Source organism: Argentina silus, assembly GCF_951799395.1.
Source record: "Argentina silus genome assembly, chromosome: 9".
Lineage (NCBI taxonomy): Eukaryota > Metazoa > Chordata > Actinopteri > Argentiniformes > Argentinidae > Argentina > Argentina silus.
The window spans coordinates 17,054,626-17,078,112 of record NC_139663.1 but is presented as its reverse complement, the minus strand read 5'-3'; the positions used below and the strand labels follow the sequence as shown (position 1 = coordinate 17,078,112).

The following is a 23,487-nucleotide window of genomic DNA, read 5'->3' as shown; positions in this document are numbered from 1 at the left end:
GCTGTTGTTGTTTTTTTTACAATACTACTACAGTGTTGTTGAAAGTGTAAATGGTACTCTGCCCATTTCAGCTAATCGAATGAATGTCACCAATGAAAGTCTTATCCTATACTTCTTTTTTTATATATATACATATATATATACATACAAAATGTTTTCTTAAATAAAGCTGCTTTTTATAAATAGCAATTGAATGTTTGGGTTTTGTGTTTGATCTTTTGGTAAGTATTCAACTCTGTCACTGATTGACCCTCTCTGTGATCATTTGTAGTTGCACTAGCATCAGTTGCAACACAGCCGCAAGTATACGTGAGACATTCAACATGTATATTATGACCATGGACCCCACTGTAAATGATTACCAAGGACCCCAGTGTATATTGTTACCATGGACCCCAGTGTATTGACAGCTGTACATACACATACAGTACTCAAGCCTCACTGCCATGTATTTCATTTCTGCAAATGATGAGAATCAACTGAACAGGAATAACATGTTTTGATTGGCAGAATAGAATTGGTGGAATTGACAGCATAGCAAGAAAGAGTGCATTTGAATTTTAAATCAATCATGAGTGAGCATTGAGAATTATTTTACAGAAATTAGGGTATTTGGAACCACACTTCAGAGATTTGTATTTTTCACATAGCACAAGGATAAATTAAAACAAGATGAGACGGTTCTCGAAATAATTTGCCTCATCTGTTTTGTCAGAGGATCATAAAAGGAGGATGTTTCCTTTGAGTATCCTTTGTGCTAAGTAAGTTATTAGAACACATTTCAAATTATTGGGAAAATGTTTTCCATACGTTTCCGTCATAAAGATAAGTCTATTGGCAATGCATAGAAAGGCGTAGATCATACTGATCTCTTGAAAACTATGGTCATTTACAAACTCCACAATGCTTTTATGATTGAAGTCGGTATTTTCACTTCACTGAACTGTTAATCCTATGGTGCACTTTCTGTGTATTGGATCATGACCAAAATGTGTGATGCACCAAAATGATCCGAAGACATTCTTGTGATGACAGGCAAAACGTCTCTTCACACTTCAAAAGTAATCATCTGTCCGGAAAAAAAAACTACAATAAGTGGGCCTAACGCAAAACTGCAATTTGATTAAATTCCCTATCAATGGAGAGTGGTTTTTACATTACGTCTAATGTGGAGAACACTAGGAACACGGTGACTTGGAACCACAGTTTGCTTCCGTTTTCTTCCCCGGAAATGATTGGTTGGCATTGGCAACGTTTTCAACGAGAGCGGCCTAGCTAACAAGCTAGATTTTACAGAATAAAGAAAGCGAAAGGAAGGAGGACCCACAAACAGGTTTGGAAATATGAAATTAATTTTCCGATTATGTATATCGGTATGAATTTCTTATCGACTATCCGTATAACCATGCTATCTGAAAACGACACATAATCAATTCTCGTCTGCTTAAAAACAGTACACTAGCTCAACAACTGAATGGCTTAAAATTATGTTTTAGCCAATGGCTAACTGAGTGATGTTTATCTTAGCATAGATTACGCTAATAGGCTAATATTCGTTGTCTGTCAGTAGCTATTAGCTAGTTGATCCGCAACTGGTTTTAAGAACTATGAAATGGTATGTGAAATCCCAAGAGACTGTTGAGTAGTAAGTGTAGCAAATATAACTTCGCTTATGTTATAGCTAGTCGTTGGGAACATTTAGCTACGAGCTAACAACATTAGCTAGCTAGCTACCACAACAGCCAGAATGTAAACAGAGCCCAGTTGTGTTGTGTTTGTCAGTCGATTATAGGTTGTAAACTTCATCAAAAATATTTATTGCAATCCCTTTGGTCATGTTGTCTCGTAGCTATGACAAACCTACTGAAAATATATCTGTCAATTATTACAGCTAGTACTAGTTCGCTGGCTAGGCAATGTTGACGTGTTTACTGTCACCTTTTTGTCAAATACCAGACATCCAACAGAAGACATCGGAACATTCTAATTCTCCAACCCCAAACTATTACCAGAAAGGAGCGACGAGCTAGTGACGGACTCCAAACAGAATGACCAGGTTAGGAGAGAATGTTGTTATTGTGTCAGCTTCTGTATGTCCAGTAGAGCTGTGAAGCACCAGATAAGCTGGATTCTGGTCATCTTACTGTTTATCAAACTGCATGCATTTTTATTCCTCCTGTCTTTCATTGTTTTATGGATTTCCTGGTATGTGATTTTTCCTCCAACATAACCTCTGCTGCTCTTTTAGCTCATCTGCTCCCAGGATGGTGAACAGCTACAAGCGGACATCCAGCCCTCGGTCCCCTACAAACACTGGGGAACTCTTCACTCCAGCACACGAGGAGAATGTGCGTTTCATCCACGACAGTGAGTCTGCCTCAGAAGACTAGCACCTGATGTTTCTAAGACCACCTAAATGTTAATTCACCTGTAGTAGCCTCACACCCACCAACATTTTCCCCTTAAGAAAAACGTCCTCACAGAGCTCTTCAAACTTTAAACTTTATTTCTAAATAGCACATTTCATACAGAGATGCAATACAAAGCGTTCACAGGAAGAATTAATAAAAACAGAGGGAGACGATATAAACACAAGATATAAATACGATATAAACACAAGAAATGGCCACTGTGCAGGATTTAACAGTCTGAATGTGGTCAAATATCCATGAGGAGTCTTGTAATCTGACATGTCTGTGCTTCATCTCAGCCTGGCAGTGTGTGCTCCGAGACATCAGGTCACCACAGAGTGAACGCAACGATCGTGGACCACAGGAATATGTGGAGAAGAATCCCAATCCCAACCTACATTGTAAGTGTCTTGATGGATCATTTTATCCAAGTTTGTGTCATTGAGCTAATATTTTTCAATAGACACCTGGTCTAAGACAGCAGGTCCAGCACATGTTTCAGATCATGGTTTGACTCTTTGTCAATTTAACGTTGAATTTTTGTTTTCAATATTTTAAAAAGGTCTTTCAAAGGCAAACACTAATAAAAGCCAACAATATTGTTCAAGTTAGCCATATACAGTATATGTTTTCCATAACAATGCACAAATGGAATTATACAGAAACACAACAGAAAGTAAAGCAAGAAATTCAACAACATTGTTAATGTGTTTATGTAAAAAGAAGTTACTTCTTAGATTGATAAAAACACAGAATTAATGTCCACTGTTTCTATACTCTTGCAGCTTTCACACCAGTGGACCTGAGTGACCTCAAGAAACGCAACACACAGGACTCAAAGAAGTCCTAGTCCTTCTTCTCATGGTCCAGCAGCTTTACTTTCCACCCATTATCCTCTGGAACTCTCCTCTACCAATCCTCTGTCAGCCCGCGTTGGCCAGTCTAGTCCAGAATGGCGGTCCCCTCTCTCCCCCCTGGACTAACAGCCTGACTGTCCACTTCACTGCAGCGAGGGGCTTATGTCCTGCCCCCCAATTTTTTCTCACTCTGTTTCTATATCTCTCTCCTGGTTCTTTTTTTTTTTTTTTTTCTCACCCCTGCCTCATCTGGACGAGGTGGAATACAAGAAGGCTTGGATTACATTTACAGAGGGAGATCTATTCTTCTCCTGGTTCTTGGTTTTAAAATCATGAGTTCTTCATATTCATTCTCTTTTTTATGTGAATGGGACTGATGCAGAGTTTCATTGAAATATGCTGACATCCTGCTGCCGAGGTACAAACTGTATACAAACTCTTCACAGGACACATTAAGTACTGCAGTCTTAAATAGAACCCAAGTTTTCCTTTCAATCTACAAACATGACCGTGGAGGAGAATGCGGAAGGGCTGACTTTCTTTGTTTTGGAAGATAGTTTGATAGATGATTTGTAGATGTATTGGAATGGAATCAGACTGTATGGGGCGAGTTTCAGAAGCCAAATATTGTTAAGTAGAGACGCCAACCTTTTTAATGTAAATTTATGCCCCTAAAATGGACTTAAAGTAGACATCTCCCCAGTATGCCGCCCACATTGATTTCCCAACCTCAAAACAAAACATTGAATAAAAGACTTTTACAATATTCCACTTTCAATGCCTTTTTGCATCGGTCTTGCATATACCATTTGAACAAAACACACTTCTGATCATCACCATGCTATCCTATTCTGAGGTTCTGTTAGAATAGAGTTTGAATGTTTCAAGGAGTCCAAACCAGGAGTCCTGGCTTATCTTTTCTATCTACATTTATCAGTGATGATCAGGCTGTGTGATCTACAGTATTACTTATCAGTTATAGGCTTTATTACATTGTGAGGTGAATTGTTCAGTAGAGGTGTGATGTGAATAAGGACTAAAACATGTCTAACATCTGGGCCACACAGTACAAAACATATTAGTGGTGAAAATTCCTTCAGAACGACATGACGACTGTGATGTACTATATGAATTCGTCCTAAAGTGATAGTGGAGAGTCGATGTTATCCTTCGCAGCATGCTCGTCTAGGGTTTGTAGAAGGGATAACAAGCGCAACGCGTCATCGCTCTCTTACGTACGCAAGGGACCCGTGGCTATAAAAGCAACCTACGCTCCGCTGTCTTGCAAGTGTTTTTTTTTTCTCACGTCGAATTGGGTCGTAGTGAAGCTGTCAGGCAGGGAAATAGTCAGGCTAGTGTATACTTTTATTTCGCTAACAACTGTGTTTAGCGCTAGAAGAACCTCAACATGGCAGATAAGATGGATATGTCTCTAGACGACATTATCAAACAGAACAGGCAGAGAGGTGGTGGAGGAGGCCGTGGTGGTGGAAGAGGCCGTGGCCGGGGAGGTTCAGGAGGGGGCCGTGGTGGCGGTGTCGGGCGTCTTGGAAGCACTGGCGGAGGCTTTGGGGGCCGAGGCGGAGGATCAGGCCCCATGAGAGGCCGACAGAACCTGAGCCGTGGAAGAAGCAGACCGACGCCGTACAGCAGGGTATGAGAAAGTTAGAGGAATGGGCAGAGAGAGGAAAACCCGTGGTAACCTGAAAATGCCTGGGGTTGACGTCCTCTTATCTTCATGGTTTTTAGCAGCTTACCTCCGATGATGGCTAGCCTGCTAGTCAAACAAGCAGCTCTAACCCGTTGAGTTTCCCCGAATTAATGGAGGGAAGCTCTGTAAATTGCGGTTAAGTTGCTATGGAAAATAATGCATTGTGTCCTTCTCCCCCCAACCCATGTGTGAAAACCACAGTTTTTGAGAAGAAGCTTGGAGTGAGTTAAGCTGATGTTAGCCACAATGGCTAACTTTGGATCGTCTGCTAACCCGCACGGCCTAAACGGCGCCATTTTGATCCCCTGCATCCCCAAACCATCAAATTAGTGTTAATCTACGGTCTGTAGCTCTGTCTTTCACCCCAGAAAGTCCCTTGCTGGCCAACTGGAAACCATCGCAACGAAAAAATCCCATTGCAGTTGGAAGATTTTCTTGCACAAATTCTGGCTGGGCTCCTCTTGGTGAAGGAGTCCTTTGTTTGGGAGTGGCTGGCGGGCTAAGCTTGTTCGAGCGGCATCATACCATTATAATCATTAATGGATGTATTAGTGGACTTTTGCACCTCTAATTGGAAATGAATATAATTATATCTTCAATTTTCTTTAATTATCTATAGCTGGCTATGAGGTAGTCACGGCAAGCCCCAATCAAAATGGCGTGGTTTCAAAATGGACTCAGATGGTCGCCATTCCATACATTACAGGCCGAATAGTTGGTCTGTTTAGCTAGTTAACTCCCTTCAAAACATGGACACCTCGCCCATCCAAGCATGTGGCTTTCAAAGGACTCTCTTTCGGCTGTGGAAAGAACCACATCGACGTTGGAGGCGACACTGCTGCAGAGCACAACACCAGTCACCATACGGATTATTTCCCCGCCTGCACACTACTCCCCATCGGGATGGCTGTCTGGAGAGCCTGGTGGAGGCGCAGATGGCAAGAGAACACAGTGGGCAACATGGGTAGTTGGCTTGCCAGTAAAAGGGTGGGCGGAATTGACATGGGCTAGTACCACCATAATGGGTTTTGCTGACAGTAACACGTAGCCTAAATGTTGTGCTGATGTGTGTACAACTAATAGTAGTGATTGTCATTACTATATAAATATTCATCAAATGCATTTAGGCCCAGCAGACCTGCCACAGTTAAATCATATCCTCCAAATGTTCAGCTACAAGGATTGTAACTGTTTGTAAAGAACAATCTGTTGACTGTTTTTTGGAAATGTTTTAGTTCTGAATTTAGAACTTGGTATAGTGGCTAGAAATTGATTATGTTGATATGTTGTCCTGTTTCTGCACTGGTTTACTTGCTTGTAGTAATGGGGTGGGCAGGGAATGCTGGGAATTAACACGGGGGAGCGGCGTGCCCTGGCCCTGGTGGAAGTGAAGGCCCTGCTTGCCCCAGCACCCCGACCGTGTGGACTCTGTGATTGACAGAGACAGGGGAGCCTGAAGTCAGCAGGTGCGTTCTCTTTCATCTGTTGCAGCCCAAGCAGACTCCGGATAAGTGGCAGCATGACATGTACGACAATGGTTTCAATGCCAATGCTGGAGGTGGCGGTGGAGCCGGTGTGGAAACTGGAGGGAAGCTTCTTGTCTCCAATCTCGACTTTGGCGTTTCGGATGCAGACATTCAGGTACACGCTGTGAAACAGAACCTTAAAACCACTGACCAATAAAGTTTTTTCTTTGGTACAAATGACTCCCTTGTCTATTCCAAAATGAGAGAAAAACTGTTATTGATTTGAATCTGATCAAGGTACATGCCTTCGTATTGCAGGAGCTCTTTGCAGAGTTCGGCACACTGAAGAAGGCTGCTGTCCACTACGATCGGTCGGGCAGGAGTTTAGGCACTGCAGACGTCCACTTCGAGAGGAAGGCAGATGCGCTGAAAGCCATGAAACAATACAACGGTGTCCCACTTGATGGTACATCTCGAGCTGCTTTGACAGTCACCTCTAATGCGTTACAATCCACTGAGCGTGGAGGATTGTAGAATTTAACTTTAATACTGTTTTAATTTACAGGACGTCCCATGAACATACAGCTTGTCACATCACAGATCGACACACAGAGGCGGCCTCCAATGCAGGGGTAAGACGAGATGGTTGACCTGCATCTGAAAAACGCATTTGTCCCATTATAACAATCATCATGGATGGAATGTTTACGGTTTGTTATGTTGTGTTTCAGTGTGAATCGAGGCGGTGGCATGAACAGGGGTCGCGTTGGTGGCTTCAGGGGAATGCAGAGGGGACGCGGGGGTCGCGGTGTCGGAGGATTCAGGGGCAGAGGCCGAGGAGGTGGCCGGGGGGACAACAAACAGCCACCCACCGCAGAAGAGCTTGATGCCCAGCTAGATGCCTACAATGCCAGGGTGAGTGTTGCTTTTGAAATTACAACCCAAGTCTATGGGATTTTGGCCATCTTTTTTAATTGTTTAGTTACATCAGCAACCTATGGTTTTTGATTTTTGGTTAACATGGTATAAATTGGGTCCAAATTGGGGTTATGAAGGTGGTAGGTAATGCCAATATAGGCATTACCTACCACTAGCATTAGCATCAAGTGAACAATGAGTGGTTGTTGGCATAGATTTATGCTTAGAATAGAACACATGATTCACCTCAGGCTATATCATTGTCCTAATATGTAAACTGACTGCATTTCCCTGTTTTCCCAGATGGACACCGCCTAAACTGAGACTAATCTCCCAGGCTGCCTTCTTCCTCTGCATGGGCTGAAGGATGCCATTGTTATAACGTTGAACATGCAGGATGTTTTACACTTGGATGTCTTCTGATGAGATTTAAATTCCTTGTACCAATCTTTCTCCTTTTAAATGCTCCTAAGTGTTTTTTACCGATTGTCCAATCTTTTTCTTTTTTTGAAAAAAAAATATTGGTTTGACTGTAGGTTGAACAGGGTGGGGCTTTCCCTGTGGCTCTGATTCCTTTGCCCTGTAGATCATTGTATTAAACCTGCAGTACATATTAACCAAATGCTGACTCGGCCTGCTTCTTGTTATTGTGGGTTGATGGTAGTTCATTGTCCTTGAAGGTGATCACGTTGCTGTGAGACTGACGAGTGTAAGGGGAGAAAAGATTTAGAATGAAAGACAAGTGTCGATGGAAAGATTTCCGTCAGCAAGGAAACATGTTAACGGCCAGCGACAAGAAGCGGAGCAGCCAGATTTTGGATGGATGAGGGTTTTAGTGGGTTTCTTGACTTTTACACGTGGACCCATACATAAGATAAAGGAATGAATTCAGAGTTGGTTTTTTTTGTTTATTTCACTACCATATTATGACTTGCTTGCCTATCCAACTACTGTACCTGCAGAAAATCCCAAAGTCATGTGAAATGATGGCTTGAAGTACCTCCATTTAACCACTAGATGTCCTCATAGTCCAAGTATTGTAGTTACCGGATTAAGGAGATGAAATTTTGATCTGTCATTATTTCTATGTATTTCACTGTATTTTCACTGATCTACATCGCGTTTTTATGTAGTCAATGTTGCAATCAAACGTATTGTGTAAGTTTGTAGGACTTGAATTGACTTTGTAACGTTCTCTGACTACATTGCATTTCTTCATAAAGACTTTTGGTCCGCCATACTTTTAGTATACGGCAATTAAAGTTGTCCATGTCCTACCCCATGTTCTTGCATGAGGTGAGGTGTATACACAATCTCTACAGGGATCATTCTAGATCACTTGTGCTTATTTGTAATGGATACTTTTTTAAAAATATGAATAGATTTTACAAGATAAATAGCAAACGTATCGACATTATTTCCATACAATCATGTAGTTCTTGCTTGTGACCTGTCTGGCACAAGACTAGGCGCGCACCCATAGAGGGCTCGTGCACTTCAGTATTCCCGGAAGCGTGTTGTGTGTTGGACTCGAGCTGCCGCTCCCTCATCGCCATTCAGAGGCGCGTACTCCAGCCTACCGACAGCAGCATAACGGTAAGGGCCAAGGAACTAGTTTCTAAACTCCTTTTATAACATCATGCCTTAAATTGAGTATTAGAGTTGAAATAACACCAGAGAGTTGTTGTTGTTTTTTTTGGAGGGGGGGGGGGGGGTCGGTTCATTTGCAGTTAAGTTTGCCACTTGGTGTAACAAGAATGGCACTCATGCAACTTGTCTTGTAAAAGCTAACGAACGAGCGATGGCTGTTTTGACCATTCGTTAGATGAGCCTTGAATCATGAAATGTTTTTTTTTGCTTTAATATAATTGGTTATGTTTCCCAGGTGATATTTGTTTGAGGCACATGCCATGTGTCCATAGTCTCTTGAAATGGCCAGGTGCAGCAATTGTTCGAAGTTAACCCCTCGCACTCGCCTCGGATACAAAATGCGAGTTGTTCATTAATAATAAATATTACATGTCTCATATCTACTAAATCGGTATATAAATCACCCATAAATCAAGTAGTGTGACATATTGTCAGCAGTTATGTTGCCACTTCCTGAACAGCGAGCAACTTCATTTGATCCGATCAAGCACGGAAAGTTTAGAGTGACAGTGCAACTTTTTGGCCTACCTGTCCAGGTCTTTGGCCTGCTGTTACCCGAATGGTTGCGTCTTTTTTTACAAAATAGGTTTGTAATTTGAGACTATAAAATTGTGTCATACAAAACTTCACACAGGTTCAGGCTGGCTCCGAATGTGAAGACTCCCTTTCCTTCCTTCCTGTGTGTGTGTGTGTGTGTGTGTGTGTGTGTGTGTGTGTGTGTGTGTGTGTGTGTGTGTGTGTGTGTGTGTGTGTGTGTGTGTGTGTGTGTGTGTGTGTGTGTGTGTGTGTGTAATTGCGCGGTAGATTTTCTAGTTCCTTAAAGTTTGGGAGAGAAGTTCGTGTATAGGAGTATAAGCGGTACAGACTTGCCCTCTCCAATGTCGCAAAGAATGCGTTTCAAGTATTACTACATTTGCAGACAGTTAAGGCTTTTTCATTCACTTTTTGCCAGGTTACTCAACAGAGTTGGCCAGATTTGATCCCTCATGCTTTGCTTAATTTCTGAGGGTGTCCCCGGATCTCTAAACAATTGGTTCCTAGTTCTGTATTGACTACAAAACTAAAATGTTTTTTCTATAACACCATCAGAAAACCAAGGGTTAGATACTATAATCCTACTCTGACATCCTAGCATTTTAGTTCAGGCTCCATGAAGACTTTTCTCCACAGCAGAAATATGGAGACGTATGGACATAGTTTTCCCCCTCACTTACCAAGCTATGCCTGTCCTGACAAGAACCAGGCCAGAGGGTTACTTATTTTCTAGCAGAGCCAAAGTTATCTATCCCTATCTTCTTCTCTTTTTTTTTCACAATCACTCAGCCTGCCTTGAAGTGGCACGTCAGTCGCCCCTTCTGTTCTAACTCAATCTCACAGGGTCTCGGATCAGGGACACAAGCCAGCATCTCCACACAGAGAGCACTGTTAGTGTGATTAAAGATTAGCTTCTCTTTGCTGCTCCTCCTCATTGTACTACCCTAAGTCTGAATGACAGACACCCCCTACTGGGAATACCAGTCTTAATCTCCTATACCTCCTCCAAAAGGCAATTCCATGCTAGATGTGATTTTCCGTAAGCCATTGATTTTATAATATATCCAGTACGCTTGCATTTTGTCTGAGTTTGAATTCCTCTGACCGCATGGCTGACATCGAGTGTAAATGTAATGTTCCCACCCATCATATCATGTATGTATCAGTGAGTGACAATTCACTGAAAAGCCTAACTGAATGGGAGCCACAATACAACAGCATGCCAGGCTTATTAGGCTACTGTCCACCACAGTGGCTGCTGATGCCTTTCTGTTGCCAGGGGAGGCAGACAGAATCTGGGCATGTGTGACTGAGCCCCCCCACTGAGCAGGGGAAGAGCCCTGACCTTTCAGCTGGCACCTTGGTACTCCCATTCATACTCCACTTCCTGCTGCTGTACACGCCGATCTCTCACCCAGCTATTTTAATACCCCCCTATTTGTTCAAGGCTTTCCTGAGATAGAATATTGCCTCCGTCTTCTATTTGTCTCGCCTTTCTCTCTCCCTCTTTTCTCTTTCTTATTTTGTTTCACTCTGTTTTCTCTCTGTGGAGACTGGAGTTCCTCTGCATTGCATCAGCTCTGCAGAGGAGTTCCTGTTGCAATCCTCCCTTAACACATTGGTCTGTGTTTAGTGCTGTGACCTCAGCTTGGTTGGTTGGTTGGTGCATCCCAGCATGGGTCTGTTGACATTACATCAAGCCAGCATTGCTTACCCGGCAACACAACCGCGACTTCAAAAGGCCCGTTATCGTCAGGTTGAGCGAGGCGCACAGGTAAAGTCAAGAGGATCTTTGAGAGGCCATGAACGTGGCTCTCGCCTCATTGTGCTGTGTGGTTAGTCCTCTCAGCTCTCTCAACGGATGTGAGTCATCAAGCTCTCAGCAGAACAAGGCGGAAGCTCTCAGTCGTCCTAGACGAAGCACCGCAGAACACAACGAACTCAACCGGGACTGGTGACTGTGAGCCGAAGGCACGAGCAAACATCACAGGGACACATGAAATGGGGAGTCCTGTAGGGAGTGAAGGGAGAAATGAAAAGGTTCGGACGTACTGAAAGCTGTCTATGGGAGACGGTATACACACACACACACCCACACCCACACACACACAGAAAGAGAGGGAGAACTGAGAGGATCAAAGCAGCTATAGATGCGTGTTGTGACATCAGCAGTAGGGAGCTGGAGCCAAGAGCACCCAGGCAGCCAAATCTGGAGGCTAGGGTTTGAGAGAAGGCTACCTCAACGTAATCCTTCCTCTATATATCCTCATCACTGTACCTGAACATCATGGGCACATTTCAAGTTGTCCTGGTGATTAAGTCCTGACAGTGGAGGCAGGCCCAGTCATTATTTAATCCTTTTGTTTCTCAATCCCTTCCACTCTCGACTCCTGTCCTGGCTGCCATGTTCCCCCCTCCCCCCTCTGGGATTGAAAGCTAATTGTAGCTTTTGGACATTGCAGCTGTTCTCTATTTGTGATGACGTTTCTGAGGGGGAGATGTGGTGGTGGTGTTGTTTTTTAATACAACTGGACACGTAGCTGTGACGCTAGATTATGCTGTTTGTGTTACATAAGCATTGGACATGTCTAACCTAGTAAACTACTAAAATGTTATCTCGTTCTGTCTAATATGTCTATTTGTTGATGGATTGCCATCGTGCTTTACTTTTTCCGATGTAGCCTACTGCTTCCTGTATTGCGTAAGCTATGCAGTGAAATGTCAAAGGTGAGCGACACTGGGGTGGTCACATGAAAGACTGTCGCAAGGCTTTGTGACCTTTTACTACAGTGAGTCAATGTATGTATGAGGTTATCATTTCAATGGAGAGTTTAATTTTGCGGCGGGCAGGGCAAAATTAGGAACTTTTAGGCTTTGATGTTTTTGTGAGTTTCAGTTGTAGCACTGAGCTTTGCAGAACTGCTCCCTGTTTAACGAGGCTGTTCTTCATTAAAACCACAGTGTCTTTGAGCACTTCACACATCCCCCATAAGAGGCTGTTTTTCCTGTACACCTCCAAACACTTCCCTTTGCTATTCCCTCAAGCCTCATTGGGGCTAATCTCAGTATCAATATTCATATTACTCAGACCTAATGTCAGTCTCAGCTAGTTTCAAACCGGTGTGTTAACAGAATGACCAAATCAGTCATCCTAATATCAAATCGGTAACAAGTTATAATCACTTATTTATTCATAAACTATGTAGGTCTACCTATACTTCCTACTTTTGTTAACTGTTATTATCCTTGCTCCTCATGAGGCAGAGGAATCTGAAAATAGCTTACCCTTATGTGGGATTTTGGTAACAGAATGACCCAGAGATTGGGCAATGATTCTTAATTTATGTGATGATATTAGTTGACTGGGGTCTATACTTAAACATTAATGAGGCTTATCCCTGTTCTTATGATGGAAGATGGTTGGGAAATGTATTTCTGTCTACATTTCCCAAAAACATAGACTCTTCGCTTTCATTTGACACAGAATTTGATAGGCTGCTTGATGAATTTCACATGTTGGTTCTCATGGGTCCTTTTACACTGAACTGTGCCTCACTTAGTGGTCATCTGTGGCGAATGTGAATATGTTCCTTGTCAGCAGGGAGAAAAATGTGCACCAGGAAGTAATTTGATATCGGAACGCAAGTTGATATTGTTAAAACAAATCTATTTTATTGAGCCCATGGACTTTCAATTGTCGGACCCGATCATCAAATCTCATGCTTAGTTAAGATGCCATTTCTAAATGTGGTGGCTCCGGGCAGAAACTGAATGTGCTTCATTCACTTCCTCCCTTGCAAGCGCTGTGCGTTGAGACCGCTGCCAAATGTTGAAGAATGTTTACACGGCGATGCCTATGAGCAGTCATGCCCAGCCAATGGCAGCATTGATAAAAGTGTGATGTCATTGTCAGTGAAAGAATGCACTGGTGAAGGCAGAAGCTCACGCAGTGTCAACAAGAAGCAAAACGTTGGGTCACACTTAAACCTACATGAAGTTGCCCCCGGTAACCTGATGAGTAACTATGAAGGCCGAGCCTAATGACTCTAGTTCCAATGTTGCACACGCCTGCTGCACAGTGCCTTAGTAACTGCTGAGTTGAGGCCCTAGTCATGGAGCTGTGGATATTGTACACTGTGCTGTTTGTAAAACTGACCTTGTTAAATTACTATATAACAACATGTAGTAACGTCAATGATACTGTTATTTTTACACTCTGTCCTCGTGTGTCCCTCATTGACCTGTTTACGTCAGCAGAACTATCTCCTCCTGTTCCCCACCTGGCCAGTGATGAGGGGCTGTGTGTGCGAGTGCGTAAGCAGCAGAGAAATATGGCACTGCGCTTCAAATATGCGTCCCTCTTTATTTACGACACGGCCCCGGCCACTCCTTCAACCCCAGCCCGCTCGGTGACAGCTTGGTATGCAGCAGCGGTCCAGTCTACCCAGCTCTCTCCAGACTGCGATAGGCTAGCTAGCATACAGATGGACTTCGGGCGAGGAGTGAGAAAGGCGGTTTTTTTATAGAGAGATGGCACGACGTTCGTAAATCTGGTCCTGTTCTTTCTCTCTCCCACGCCCTCCCCCCCCTCCCTCCCTCCCTCCGTCATCAAACCCCCTTACTCCTTCTCTCAAAGGCACATTCACATAGCTGACCTGCCAAAACACAGTGTTGGCAGAACAGGAATTTCTTCTTTTATGGGAATGTACAGGGCCTCCATGGAAAATGGTGCAATGTGCTCCCAGTTCCTTGCTGGCTGATGTCCAGGTGTGTATATGCCATGCACAATGTAAAAGAGAAAATGATTTGGCGGTTTGAGAATGAGGAGAACAGATAGCCTGAGGTGAGGGTGAAACTCTGGTTGATGTGTTGGTACTGGAGGTGTGAAAGGGTTGAGTTCTTGTTTGTCGTGGCGTGATTTTAGTGGTCGTCATCTGAGCTTAAGTCAACTGTGTTGTTTCCTCAACTGTGGGTTAGTCTGTGATTTAAAGGTGCGGTATGTCACTTTAATAATCAGCATCTGTGTTCAATAATCTCTGGAGCCTCTCTGATGACACACACTTCAATGATGAAGACTTTTCCGTGTGAGAGAGAGAATGTTTTTATATTTTTTTAACCATTCAGTCCACTCTTACCGTTGATGTTGTGCATTGTTTTTTGTTTCATTGTATGAGCTCAGGTTTCTCTGTCTGCGATCCATTGACAGACAACCCTCAAACACGCCTTCATTCAAGTCATGTTCTTGCAAGGTACTCCACTGAGACGTATGACATGACTATACATAGTGTCTTGTGTGAAGTTTAGGCTTCCTGTCTCATTGTTGGGTAGCCGGTTTCCTGTGAGCAGGCTGGCTTACCACATCCACATGCTAGTATTGTTCAGCAGAGGTCTGCCCCCTGTCCTTTGTCCAAAAACCAAAGCTACTGATTCTTGCCATTTTCTGTTCAATGTTTCTGTTATTTTATATTAGCCTAACACTTTGCTTAGGTCAAATACGTGTAGCGTTGTTTTCCTTTTTAATAATTTTACAATAATTATACCGAGCTTCAGAGAGGGGATAGGCCTAAACTTTTTGCCCATGGCAAATTGAGAAAAATTGTTCAAGTGTGAGGTGTATTGTGTTGTGGAGTGGGGGGGGGGTGGGGGGGAATGAAGGAACTAGTTGAAATGTGAATGTTTAGGAAACAGCAGTGATGGTCCCCGTGACGATGAAGCCGCTGCTTCTGCTGCTGCTAACGTGTGGAGATCTCAGCAGCACAGAGACATGACACTGCTGTGGTGTTTCTACACCCACAGACACAGAGAACGCCTCTGTGTGCCAATCACTCGCAACACCACCACAGCGGGGGGGGAGGGGTGTCTGGAGGAGGAGGAGAATGAGGCGTACCTAGAGCTGCGCAGCAGCATTACAGCACTCGGGAGGTCTCGATCAACTGGACAGACCAGATGGGACTTCTTTTTACGTGCCTTTCATGTTGTTGTGGGAAAACTTGTCGGGGCGGTTTTGTCGTGGAGTCCTTCGGTCCCACCTCCTCCCGTTCTCCTGATTCCTGCGAAGCATCGCTCTCCCTGAACCATAATTGGTCCTGACTGGTAATGCGGTGGAGGCTGCAGCTGGGTGCCGCTACCCACATTAGCACTGTTGTCCCCACCCCCTCCTCCCCCCACGCTCTCTTCCGGTTGGTCTACAGAAGCACGTCTGTCGCTGGCCAGCGTGTACAACAACAACAACAGCGGGAGGGAGGGAGGGAGGGTTGGAGTTCAGATAAAGATCAGTCAGTAAGACCACCCTCCACGCTCCCCCCCCTCCCCCCCAGAGTGCACAATGTAAAGCCACAGCATCATGGGCCCCTTCCCGCTCTCCTCTCCCTGCCATAGGGACTCTGTCCATTCATCCATCCATCCATCCAGAGCATAGGGCTGTGTGAGCCAGCCAGTCACACGCACTAGTTCTGGTCAAATAGCCATGCGTGTGTGAGAGGGTATTTTAGTTTAGAAGCACTGCTGAGACTGCCGGGGTCAAAGTGCAATGAGGGCGCCACCCTGGAGAAGGAAGTAAATCCGTAATCATCTACCATGACACACTATAAACTCCAGGCCTGTTCTGCTTTCAGATTAGATCTTCATTAAAGGGGACTCATGAGCATATGGGAAGTGATGTGATGTGTGGACCGGTCCCATCTTTCATTCCCCGACTGACCGGCATCTCTCTCTCTGTCTCTCCCCTCTCTCCCCTCTCTCTCAGTAGCAGACCATGGCAGAGCAGGATCCCACCCCAGAGCAGTTGGCGGCCATCGCTGCAGCAAACGAGGAGGTGGGAGGAGTGAACTACAAGGCCCCGGCCCAGAAGAGCCTGCAGGAGATCCAGGAACTGGACAAGGATGACGAGAGCCTGCGCAAGTACAAGGAGGCGCTGCTAGGGGGCAAGGGCGAGCCTGTAGGTTAGTGTTGTCACAGCTGGACACACACACACACACACACACCGTGCGCTCTCCTCCCCCCCCCCCCCCCCTCCCTCATTAATAAACGCTCTTGCACACAGATCTCTTGCAACCATCTCACTTTTATTCATTTCCTTTAATCTCCCTCCTGCCTCATTTTCAAGTCTTTCAGCAGACTTTCATTTCGGGGATTTGATTGTATGACTTTGCAAATCCCATGGGAGAGTGTGGGAGCGAGCGTGCGTGTGTGCGCACACTAGTGTGTGTTTGCGTGCGTGTGTGTGTGTGTGCGGACATGTTTGCGTGTGTCTGAGTCTTAATGAAGTAGTCAGGTTTTGTTGTCCCATGGCTCCTTGTCCTCCTGCTGAGTGGGTGCTGCCCTGTCAGAGTTGCCCCTCCTCAGACAGAAGCTATTTTCCCCCCGGGCATCTGTCCTTTGTTGATGGCAGGTCAGGAGTTGACACCCGCAACAGTCTGTGAGCTAGATACAGGCTGAAAACCAGGTCACCCTGCCCACCCTGGGCTTTTGTTAACACTGTGTTATCACGAACAGTGATGGACCACTGATTGCCAGCAGACATCTTTTAGACTTTTGATGTCTGGCTCTGTCGGGTTACTTCTGGCTTTGTGATTCTCAGTATGTACAGCCTTAGAGAAAATCCATCACCAACACCGAATCAAACATGGTGCTTTCAGCTGTCTCAATTATTCCCTGTTTAGTTTATTCATCCAGATTATATTGGATCAAAGGATGTTTGTTATATTTGTCTATGTAAGCCTAGCAGATGTTCACTGTTATCCATTGCTAATTTCCTTTCCATTATTCACAGTCCAGTCTCTCCTGGATCTCTGTAGAGCTGATGCATCAAGTCTGTTGATGGCGGTTTGGAATCGTGACCTGTGTGTGTTTCTGTCCCTCTAGACGTCAACGCTCCCAACGTCCAGGTGACGCGCCTGACCCTCATGTGTGAGACTGCGCCAAACCCCTTGACCCTTGACCTCCAGGGTGAGTTGTTCAGACATGGTTGTTCTGACTGGTATTTTAGTGTTCGAGTTGGCCTCTTGGAAGTGCTGCTGCTGCTGCTGCTGCTTGAGGTCTTTCCTATTGAAAGGCTGGAGCCGATTTTAGTGTGAGAACGAGCCTTGGAAGTCATATTTTCCATTTGAATACGTAGGGGGGTGGAACCAAGTGTACAGTTGTGGGGGTGCTTGCGTCTGCACTGCAGACATGTAAGGGACATTGCCTCACAGTCTCTGCTAATATTAAACAAGGTAACACCTCCCACCTGTGGTGTACAAACATGGTCCCCAGACAAGCCAGGCAGGAACCTATACGATTGACCATTTAGTTGTATTTAAGAGTTAACTGGTATGAGGAACTCCTGCCCCCATATGGCCCATATACATAACTACAGGCGGGAAATCAGGCCATGCTGGAGTAGAGCGAGTTTGCTCCAGTACAGCCAAACGCCACCTGGTGGACAATTTGACCCTTTTCACACTATTGAGCTGAGCTGAACTGTGTTGGCCTGGTTATTCACCCACCATAGTCGCTGTAACAGTGCTGAAAAGCACAATGATAAAAAAAAGAATATGTCAGCCAGCACGGTACGGTTCGGATCGTGGTGTGTAAAGGCCATTTTGTGATTACAAGCAAGGAGGACTATTGTGTTCTCTCAATGCAGCCTGCTCATCCTCTGTCTTGCCTTCCTCCCTCAGGGGACCTTGAGTCCTTCAAGAAGCAGTCCTTTATTCTGAAGGAGGGGGTTGAGTACAAGATAAAGATCAGCTTCAAGGTGAGCGAGCCCTGGTGTATGTCTGAAGGAGAAGCTACTATGTTTGTGTATCTCAAGGCTATTGTTGCCATGGATGTTAAATTGGAGCAGAGCACAGTACATCACGCTGAACGCTGACACCAGCACTGACTGTTTGTGTTTGCAGGTTAACAAGGAGATCGTCTCGGGACTGAAGTATGTCCAGCAGACCCACAGGAAAGGAGTGAAGAGTAAGTACCGCTGGCTGCTTTCTCTGGAGTCTCTCCATGTATGATTCATTTTGTGTTCTTTTTATTTCTGTTGGGGATCTGGTTATTTCTCATTGTGGCTGTTTACGGGCATTGGTTTGGTATATGAATGGATTTAGTCATGACTATAAACCATTAGGGTCAGTTTCCCCAGACGTTTTATTTATTTAACCTTTATTTATCCCGTCGGTTAAGAACAGATACTTATTTACAATGACGGCCTGGCCGTCAGAGACGCAGACTGAGCCGAGGCCAAGTCTCCGTTGTGAAAATGCTTTTAGTCTAGAAACGGGTTTGATATATATGTGTTTGAGAAACAGGCCCTCAGGGTGGCTTTCTTTCACCCAGGTTTTTGGTGCGACTCTCTACTCCTCTGTACTGTAATTAGGTCATGTGTTTTAGTTAGTGGGGGAGGTATTTCCATTGGCCCCTCCTCCACAGCCAGTAAATGAGAAGTTAATGGTGCTACACTGGCCTAAATATTTGTCATACGACGAACGCTGCCGGCCTTTTTTTACCCTCCCCATGGCTAATGTTCACTCTGCAACAAGTGGACGGCATGGGAGGCAGGAAGTTGCTCCCGGATTTGATATGAATTGCTACGAGTTAGAGAATAGCAGCAGGGACATAGCAGGGCATTGTGTTGACATGTTGAGTTCTATTTAATTTAACTATTCAAATTAAGGGGGAATTCCTTTTCTTCTGTTTCCCCCACCCCCTGTCCTTGCTTAAACAGTCTCTCACATGAACATTGTGACTCTTCATTTAAATCTAATATTGCTTCCGCTTATGACTCGCCTTATTCTGTATGTGTTTTGCATAAGGATTTCTTTACGTAAGCTGTTATACTGCCCCTCACATGCACACCAACCACAAGCTGCTGCACTTGATAGCAGTATATGGTGTAGAGACCTTAAATACATGTTAAATACTCTCTCGCTTCCCCTCCTTTCTTTCTCCTCTCCTCTCTCTCTCTCTCTCCCACCTCCTTTCTCTCTCTCTCCCTCCCTCCCTCCCTCTCTCTCCCTCCTCCCTCTCTCTCTCTCCCCCTCCCTCCCTCCCTCCCTCCCTCCCTCCCTCTCTCTCTCTCCCCCTCCCTCCCTCTCTCTCTCCCTCCCTCCCTCTCTCTCTCTCCCTCCCTCCCTCCCTCTCTCTCCCTCCCTCTCTTTGCCCTCCAGTTGATAAGTCTGACTACATGGTGGGGAGCTACGGGCCCAGGCCGGCAGAGTATGAGTTCCTGACCCCTCTGGAGGAGGCGCCCAAGGGCATGCTGGCCCGCGGCACCTATAACATCAAGTCTAAGTTCACGGATGACGACAAACACGACCACCTATCCTGGGAATGGAACCTCAACATCAAGAAAGAGTGGAAAGACTGAGACCCCCCTGTCCTGTCCTGTCCTCTCCCGTCAACAACATTATTCTACCCATCTCCTCATCCTCTCCTCTCCTCTTCTGTTCATTCCTTCTTTCTTGCTCACCCCCTCCATTTACTTTTTGGATCCATGTGTTCTATTAATCTCTATCTTGATTATGTATTCATTGTCAATAAGTAATGAAGGTTCTTGCTCTCTCCGTCCAACCCCCCCCCCTCCTCCCTCCTCTTCCCTTCTGCAGTGTTTTTTTTTAAATTTCATTCCACTTCATCATTCCATCTCTCCACCCCCCCCCCCCCTCCCCGTTCCTCCCTTTCTTGTTTGTGATCCTCCTACTATTCCACTCCAATGAGTTTTGAAGCGTGACAATATATGTATGTGGAGAAAGCAAACAATGTGCACAATCAAGATTTAGTGTTTTTGGTTTGTTTGTATATAAAAGTCCAAAAAAAAAAAGAATGAAAAAAAAAATATATAATAGATTGATCTGTTGATGCTCTTGCTATGGATGTTTTTGGTGATCAACTATGTGAATTCCTCCATTCTTCGCCCTCCATCTTTCTTTCTTTCTTTCTTTCTCTCTCTCTCCTTTTCCGCTCACATTCCTGGTTTCATTATTTCTACCTATTTTGCTGATTGTTTTGTATGACCATGATCTGCCTTGGGAAGTGTTGTAAAGTGGACATCGCTGTTTGTGAATGGCTGCTGCTGGCCCACACTCTGTTGTGCTTGGTTGGAGATGTTGCCCTTTCACTTAGTCAGTGTAAAGCCTTTGAGCAGATTATTTGTACCAGGGTCCAAATACTTTTTAAATTCGAGAACTAGTCTGAATTCCAAATGGTAAAACTTCATAATAATGTCTGGTTGAGAGAAAGGGGAGCCTCATAATTAGCGTTTAGGCTACCTCCAGTCCATCAGAGGCACTCAACCCCCCCCCCCCCCCCCCCCTCTCCCCTGCTGAAGGTGCAAGTGTGCTTCTCCCGGTTATCTGAGGTCATTCAGCAGCCATGTGGCCTTAAAGAGGTTTTTTGTAGACCTGATGATGAAGGAGCAGATAACCCCAGAGCCGGTAGCCGTTAGAACAGACCCTCTCTCTGTGTTGGTGAGGGAGAGAGTGTTGAGCGGAGTGCAGGTGCTAAAAGGCGACCATTACATGTAACGTCCTCCTATCAGGAGGGGCCGCTTTAGAGAGCCAGTAGAAGTAGACGGTGTTCGTAGGTATCAGCCATTTCTGTTCCCTTACCACCACCTCTAACTCCATACTTGTCAGGTGGTTTTGACGTGGACATTTGAAAAAGAATTATACTCTATGCTGGCATTGTTTACGTGGATGGAGCACAACCAGTTTTTGTTGACCCAGACCACTCTTGGGCAGCACGTGTTTTCTAAGCTGTCAAATGTCCTCTAACCGGACCTTAGAACATCTCCAGTTGCTAATTCCACGACTGTCTCAGAAATGGGCCCTTGCTTGTGGCCAGTGTACTGTGTGTGTGTGTGTGTGTGTGTGTTGCCCATAGGGGCAGTAAGGAATGTTACACAAGGGCTTCTTAAAGAGCTCACCTCGTGTATTACTCAACTACAGGATTACCAACACTGACTGTGCCTCTAGCCTTTACCCTCACAAGCTGCTCTCTGCAACGGTCTGGCAACTTGGGGAACATTCATCATAAGTGCTCACAATCAGAGGGGTGAAGTATTGTCTTGTATTTGAACATTGACCCTGTGTGTAGACTCGCAGGTTTGATGTTTTGGTCAGATCATATTTTCAAACCAGACCCAGAGATTCAAGTAGGAGGACAACATGGACAACATATCTTACTACATAACCATGTTGTATTTTTTTGTAAACTCAAAAAGAAAAAGAAAAAAGTAGACACTTTTTTTTTTTTTTTTCTCTCTCCAAATGTCTTAACCTGTGATGTTGGGATTGGGGTGCATTTGGTTTCACTGGTTCAGTATACTTTCATATTTCAAGGATCATTGCATTTTTCAGTATGGCTTTGATTTCTGTGTACTACTTCTCTGTGCCACCTGGAGATTACTGTTCATCTGTGTCCACAATAAAGTGTTCAGACTGGAGCTGTTTGTGTCGATTGTCTTTCTTTTTCCTTTTTTCTGCTGATCTTTTCATCAATTATGAATGCCTGTGATACAGCACCACTCTACAAGCACTACTCTTGTTTTTGCTGTATGCCAGAGATGCTGCAGTCTGATTCATTTCTTCCCATTAATCATCTTCCCACACATTCATACACAAACCGCCAAGATGTTGTTGTTGTAGACTCTTTCAATGAACAGAAGTAACAGAACACAACATGAAGTACATTTTAGATGATAGAAGACCATTGCTTCGTTGTGGTAGACATTATCAAAAGTTTGAGTGGAATACAATGAGTAGCTTAAGCGCATGTTAACTTATCACTGAATTTAAACACGACCAAAACAACAGTATCACTGGGAATAGGAGGAGGTGGAGGCTGAGGCCCCTGTATGCTTATGTAACATGTACATTTGAAATCAACACACTTCAGTGACCAAGGTGCCATGGGGCTTAGACATGGCTCTGTTCATGAGTCAGTGCTTCAACAGAAAATATAAATACACAGCTTAGTCAAGTGTCATAAGAGTAACATTTCTATGCAGTGCACGAGGTGGTCTTCAGTTTGGTAGCTGTGACACTTCATTTTGGCAACATTAGCAATAGCCATCTGAAGAATGCAAGTCCTTTCAGAGTAAATCACCAATATACAGTATACACACACACACATATATACCCTAAATAACAGTTTTTACATACCAGTTTGAAAACAAGTTAGCAATTTTCTTGAGGATCATGAGCGCTCTCAATTCAGGTCCACAGGTTTTTATCTGGTAAAATTACCACTGCTGTAAAATGTTCACCAGATTTTCAAAACCAATTTAGAAATGTGTATACGGTGTATTGGATTGATGCATGCACCATGCCTAGAATGTTGACAAGGCCTAAGAGTGTTAGTCGTCCATATTCATTGTGGACAGGAAGTATTTTAACAATTGGTACATTGACCATAGCATTACATTTGATGAGGAAATCACATCTTCTCATGATACCGGTATGTCAGTCATTGGCAAACAGATTATTCAACAATTAATTTGTTGTTTTAGCAACAATGCATCTTAATTAACATATTATTAGTACAGCTTCTCTCTGTCTTATTATACTGGATTGTCTTAAACAAAGACAGACCAAACAAGGATATTAGTGCACTACAAAATAACGTTCGATCAATAAACAAGGCATCTACTCATATCATCATAATCCTTATCATATCAGACATCATATCATCATATCCTTACTTCATCAGACCTCTACAACCTTTCATTCATGTTGTGATATGCAAAATTATTCTTTTCCAGATGTCAGGGATGATAAAAGCAGAGGAAAAGATCAACAGGAGATAGCATCATATTTTCCCCCCATGCATAACAACAGGTATCCTGTCACCGAGGAAAGAGCTGTTAAGACATGAGTGACCAATTCTAACAAGCAAAGATTAAACAGTGAGAGAAATCAATTACAAATAAACAAGTCTGTGGCTTTTGTACCCATTTGCTCTTACAG

The 23,487-nt window shown here is 44.2% G+C and overlaps 3 protein-coding genes across 5 annotated transcripts; all 3 read left to right on the top strand.

Annotated features, from left to right (window-relative positions):
- Window positions 1-1,252: 1,252 nt before the first annotated feature.
- mcrip1 (MAPK regulated corepressor interacting protein 1) lies at window positions 1,253-4,034 on the top strand. Its single transcript, XM_083676685.1, has 5 exons — window positions 1,253-1,333; window positions 1,957-2,056; window positions 2,249-2,367; window positions 2,711-2,812; window positions 3,197-4,034. Exons 2-5 carry the CDS (start codon window positions 2,049-2,051, stop codon window positions 3,259-3,261), a joined length of 294 nt encoding a protein of 97 aa, XP_083532811.1. The 5' UTR covers window positions 1,253-1,333; window positions 1,957-2,048; the 3' UTR covers window positions 3,262-4,034.
- A 536-nt stretch (window positions 4,035-4,570) lies between these two features.
- Window positions 4,571-7,864, top strand: alyref (Aly/REF export factor). 2 transcript variants are annotated; one of them, XM_083677784.1, is made up of 6 exons: window positions 4,571-4,922; window positions 6,471-6,620; window positions 6,764-6,911; window positions 7,011-7,077; window positions 7,177-7,360; window positions 7,667-7,864. In XM_083677784.1, exons 1-6 carry the CDS (start codon window positions 4,677-4,679, stop codon window positions 7,679-7,681), a joined length of 810 nt encoding a protein of 269 aa, XP_083533910.1. In that variant the 5' UTR covers window positions 4,571-4,676; the 3' UTR covers window positions 7,682-7,864. The 2 variants fall into 2 exon arrangements, with proteins under 2 accessions (XP_083533910.1, XP_083533911.1); XM_083677785.1 differs by lacking the exon at window positions 4,571-4,922 and adding an exon at window positions 4,929-5,917.
- Window positions 7,865-8,886: 1,022 nt separating this feature from the next.
- Window positions 8,887-21,965, top strand: arhgdia (Rho GDP dissociation inhibitor (GDI) alpha). 2 transcript variants are annotated; one of them, XM_083677355.1, is made up of 6 exons: window positions 8,887-8,959; window positions 16,296-16,488; window positions 17,411-17,494; window positions 18,208-18,284; window positions 18,430-18,493; window positions 19,690-21,965. In XM_083677355.1, the coding sequence occupies exons 2-6, from the start codon at window positions 16,302-16,304 to the stop codon at window positions 19,887-19,889; spliced, it is 612 nt and encodes a 203-aa protein (XP_083533481.1). In that variant the 5' UTR covers window positions 8,887-8,959; window positions 16,296-16,301; the 3' UTR covers window positions 19,890-21,965. The 2 variants fall into 2 exon arrangements, with proteins under 2 accessions (XP_083533481.1, XP_083533482.1); XM_083677356.1 differs by having other exon boundaries at window positions 8,916-8,959; window positions 16,293-16,488.
- Window positions 21,966-23,487: the final 1,522 nt, after the last annotated feature.

Excerpts from the sequence above, each read along its gene's own strand:
- mcrip1 (XM_083676685.1), top strand. Across the intron at positions 2,368-2,710 it reads TGTGCGTTTCATCCACGACA|CCTGGCAGTGTGTGCTCCGA; the intron begins GTGAGTCTGCCT and ends GCTTCATCTCAG. Across the intron at positions 2,813-3,196 it reads TCCCAATCCCAACCTACATT|CTTTCACACCAGTGGACCTG; the intron begins GTAAGTGTCTTG and ends ATACTCTTGCAG.
- arhgdia (XM_083677355.1), top strand. The coding sequence starts at position 16,302 with ATGGCAGAGCAGGATCCCACCCCAGAGCAGTTGGCGGCCATCGCTGCA. Across the intron at positions 17,495-18,207 it reads CTTGACCCTTGACCTCCAGG|GGGACCTTGAGTCCTTCAAG; the intron begins GTGAGTTGTTCA and ends TTCCTCCCTCAG. Across the intron at positions 18,494-19,689 it reads CCACAGGAAAGGAGTGAAGA|TTGATAAGTCTGACTACATG; the intron begins GTAAGTACCGCT and ends TTTGCCCTCCAG.
- alyref (XM_083677784.1), top strand. The coding sequence starts at position 4,677 with ATGGCAGATAAGATGGATATGTCTCTAGACGACATTATCAAACAGAAC. Across the intron at positions 4,923-6,470 it reads GACCGACGCCGTACAGCAGG|CCCAAGCAGACTCCGGATAA; the intron begins GTATGAGAAAGT and ends CATCTGTTGCAG. Across the intron at positions 6,912-7,010 it reads CAACGGTGTCCCACTTGATG|GACGTCCCATGAACATACAG; the intron begins GTACATCTCGAG and ends TTTAATTTACAG.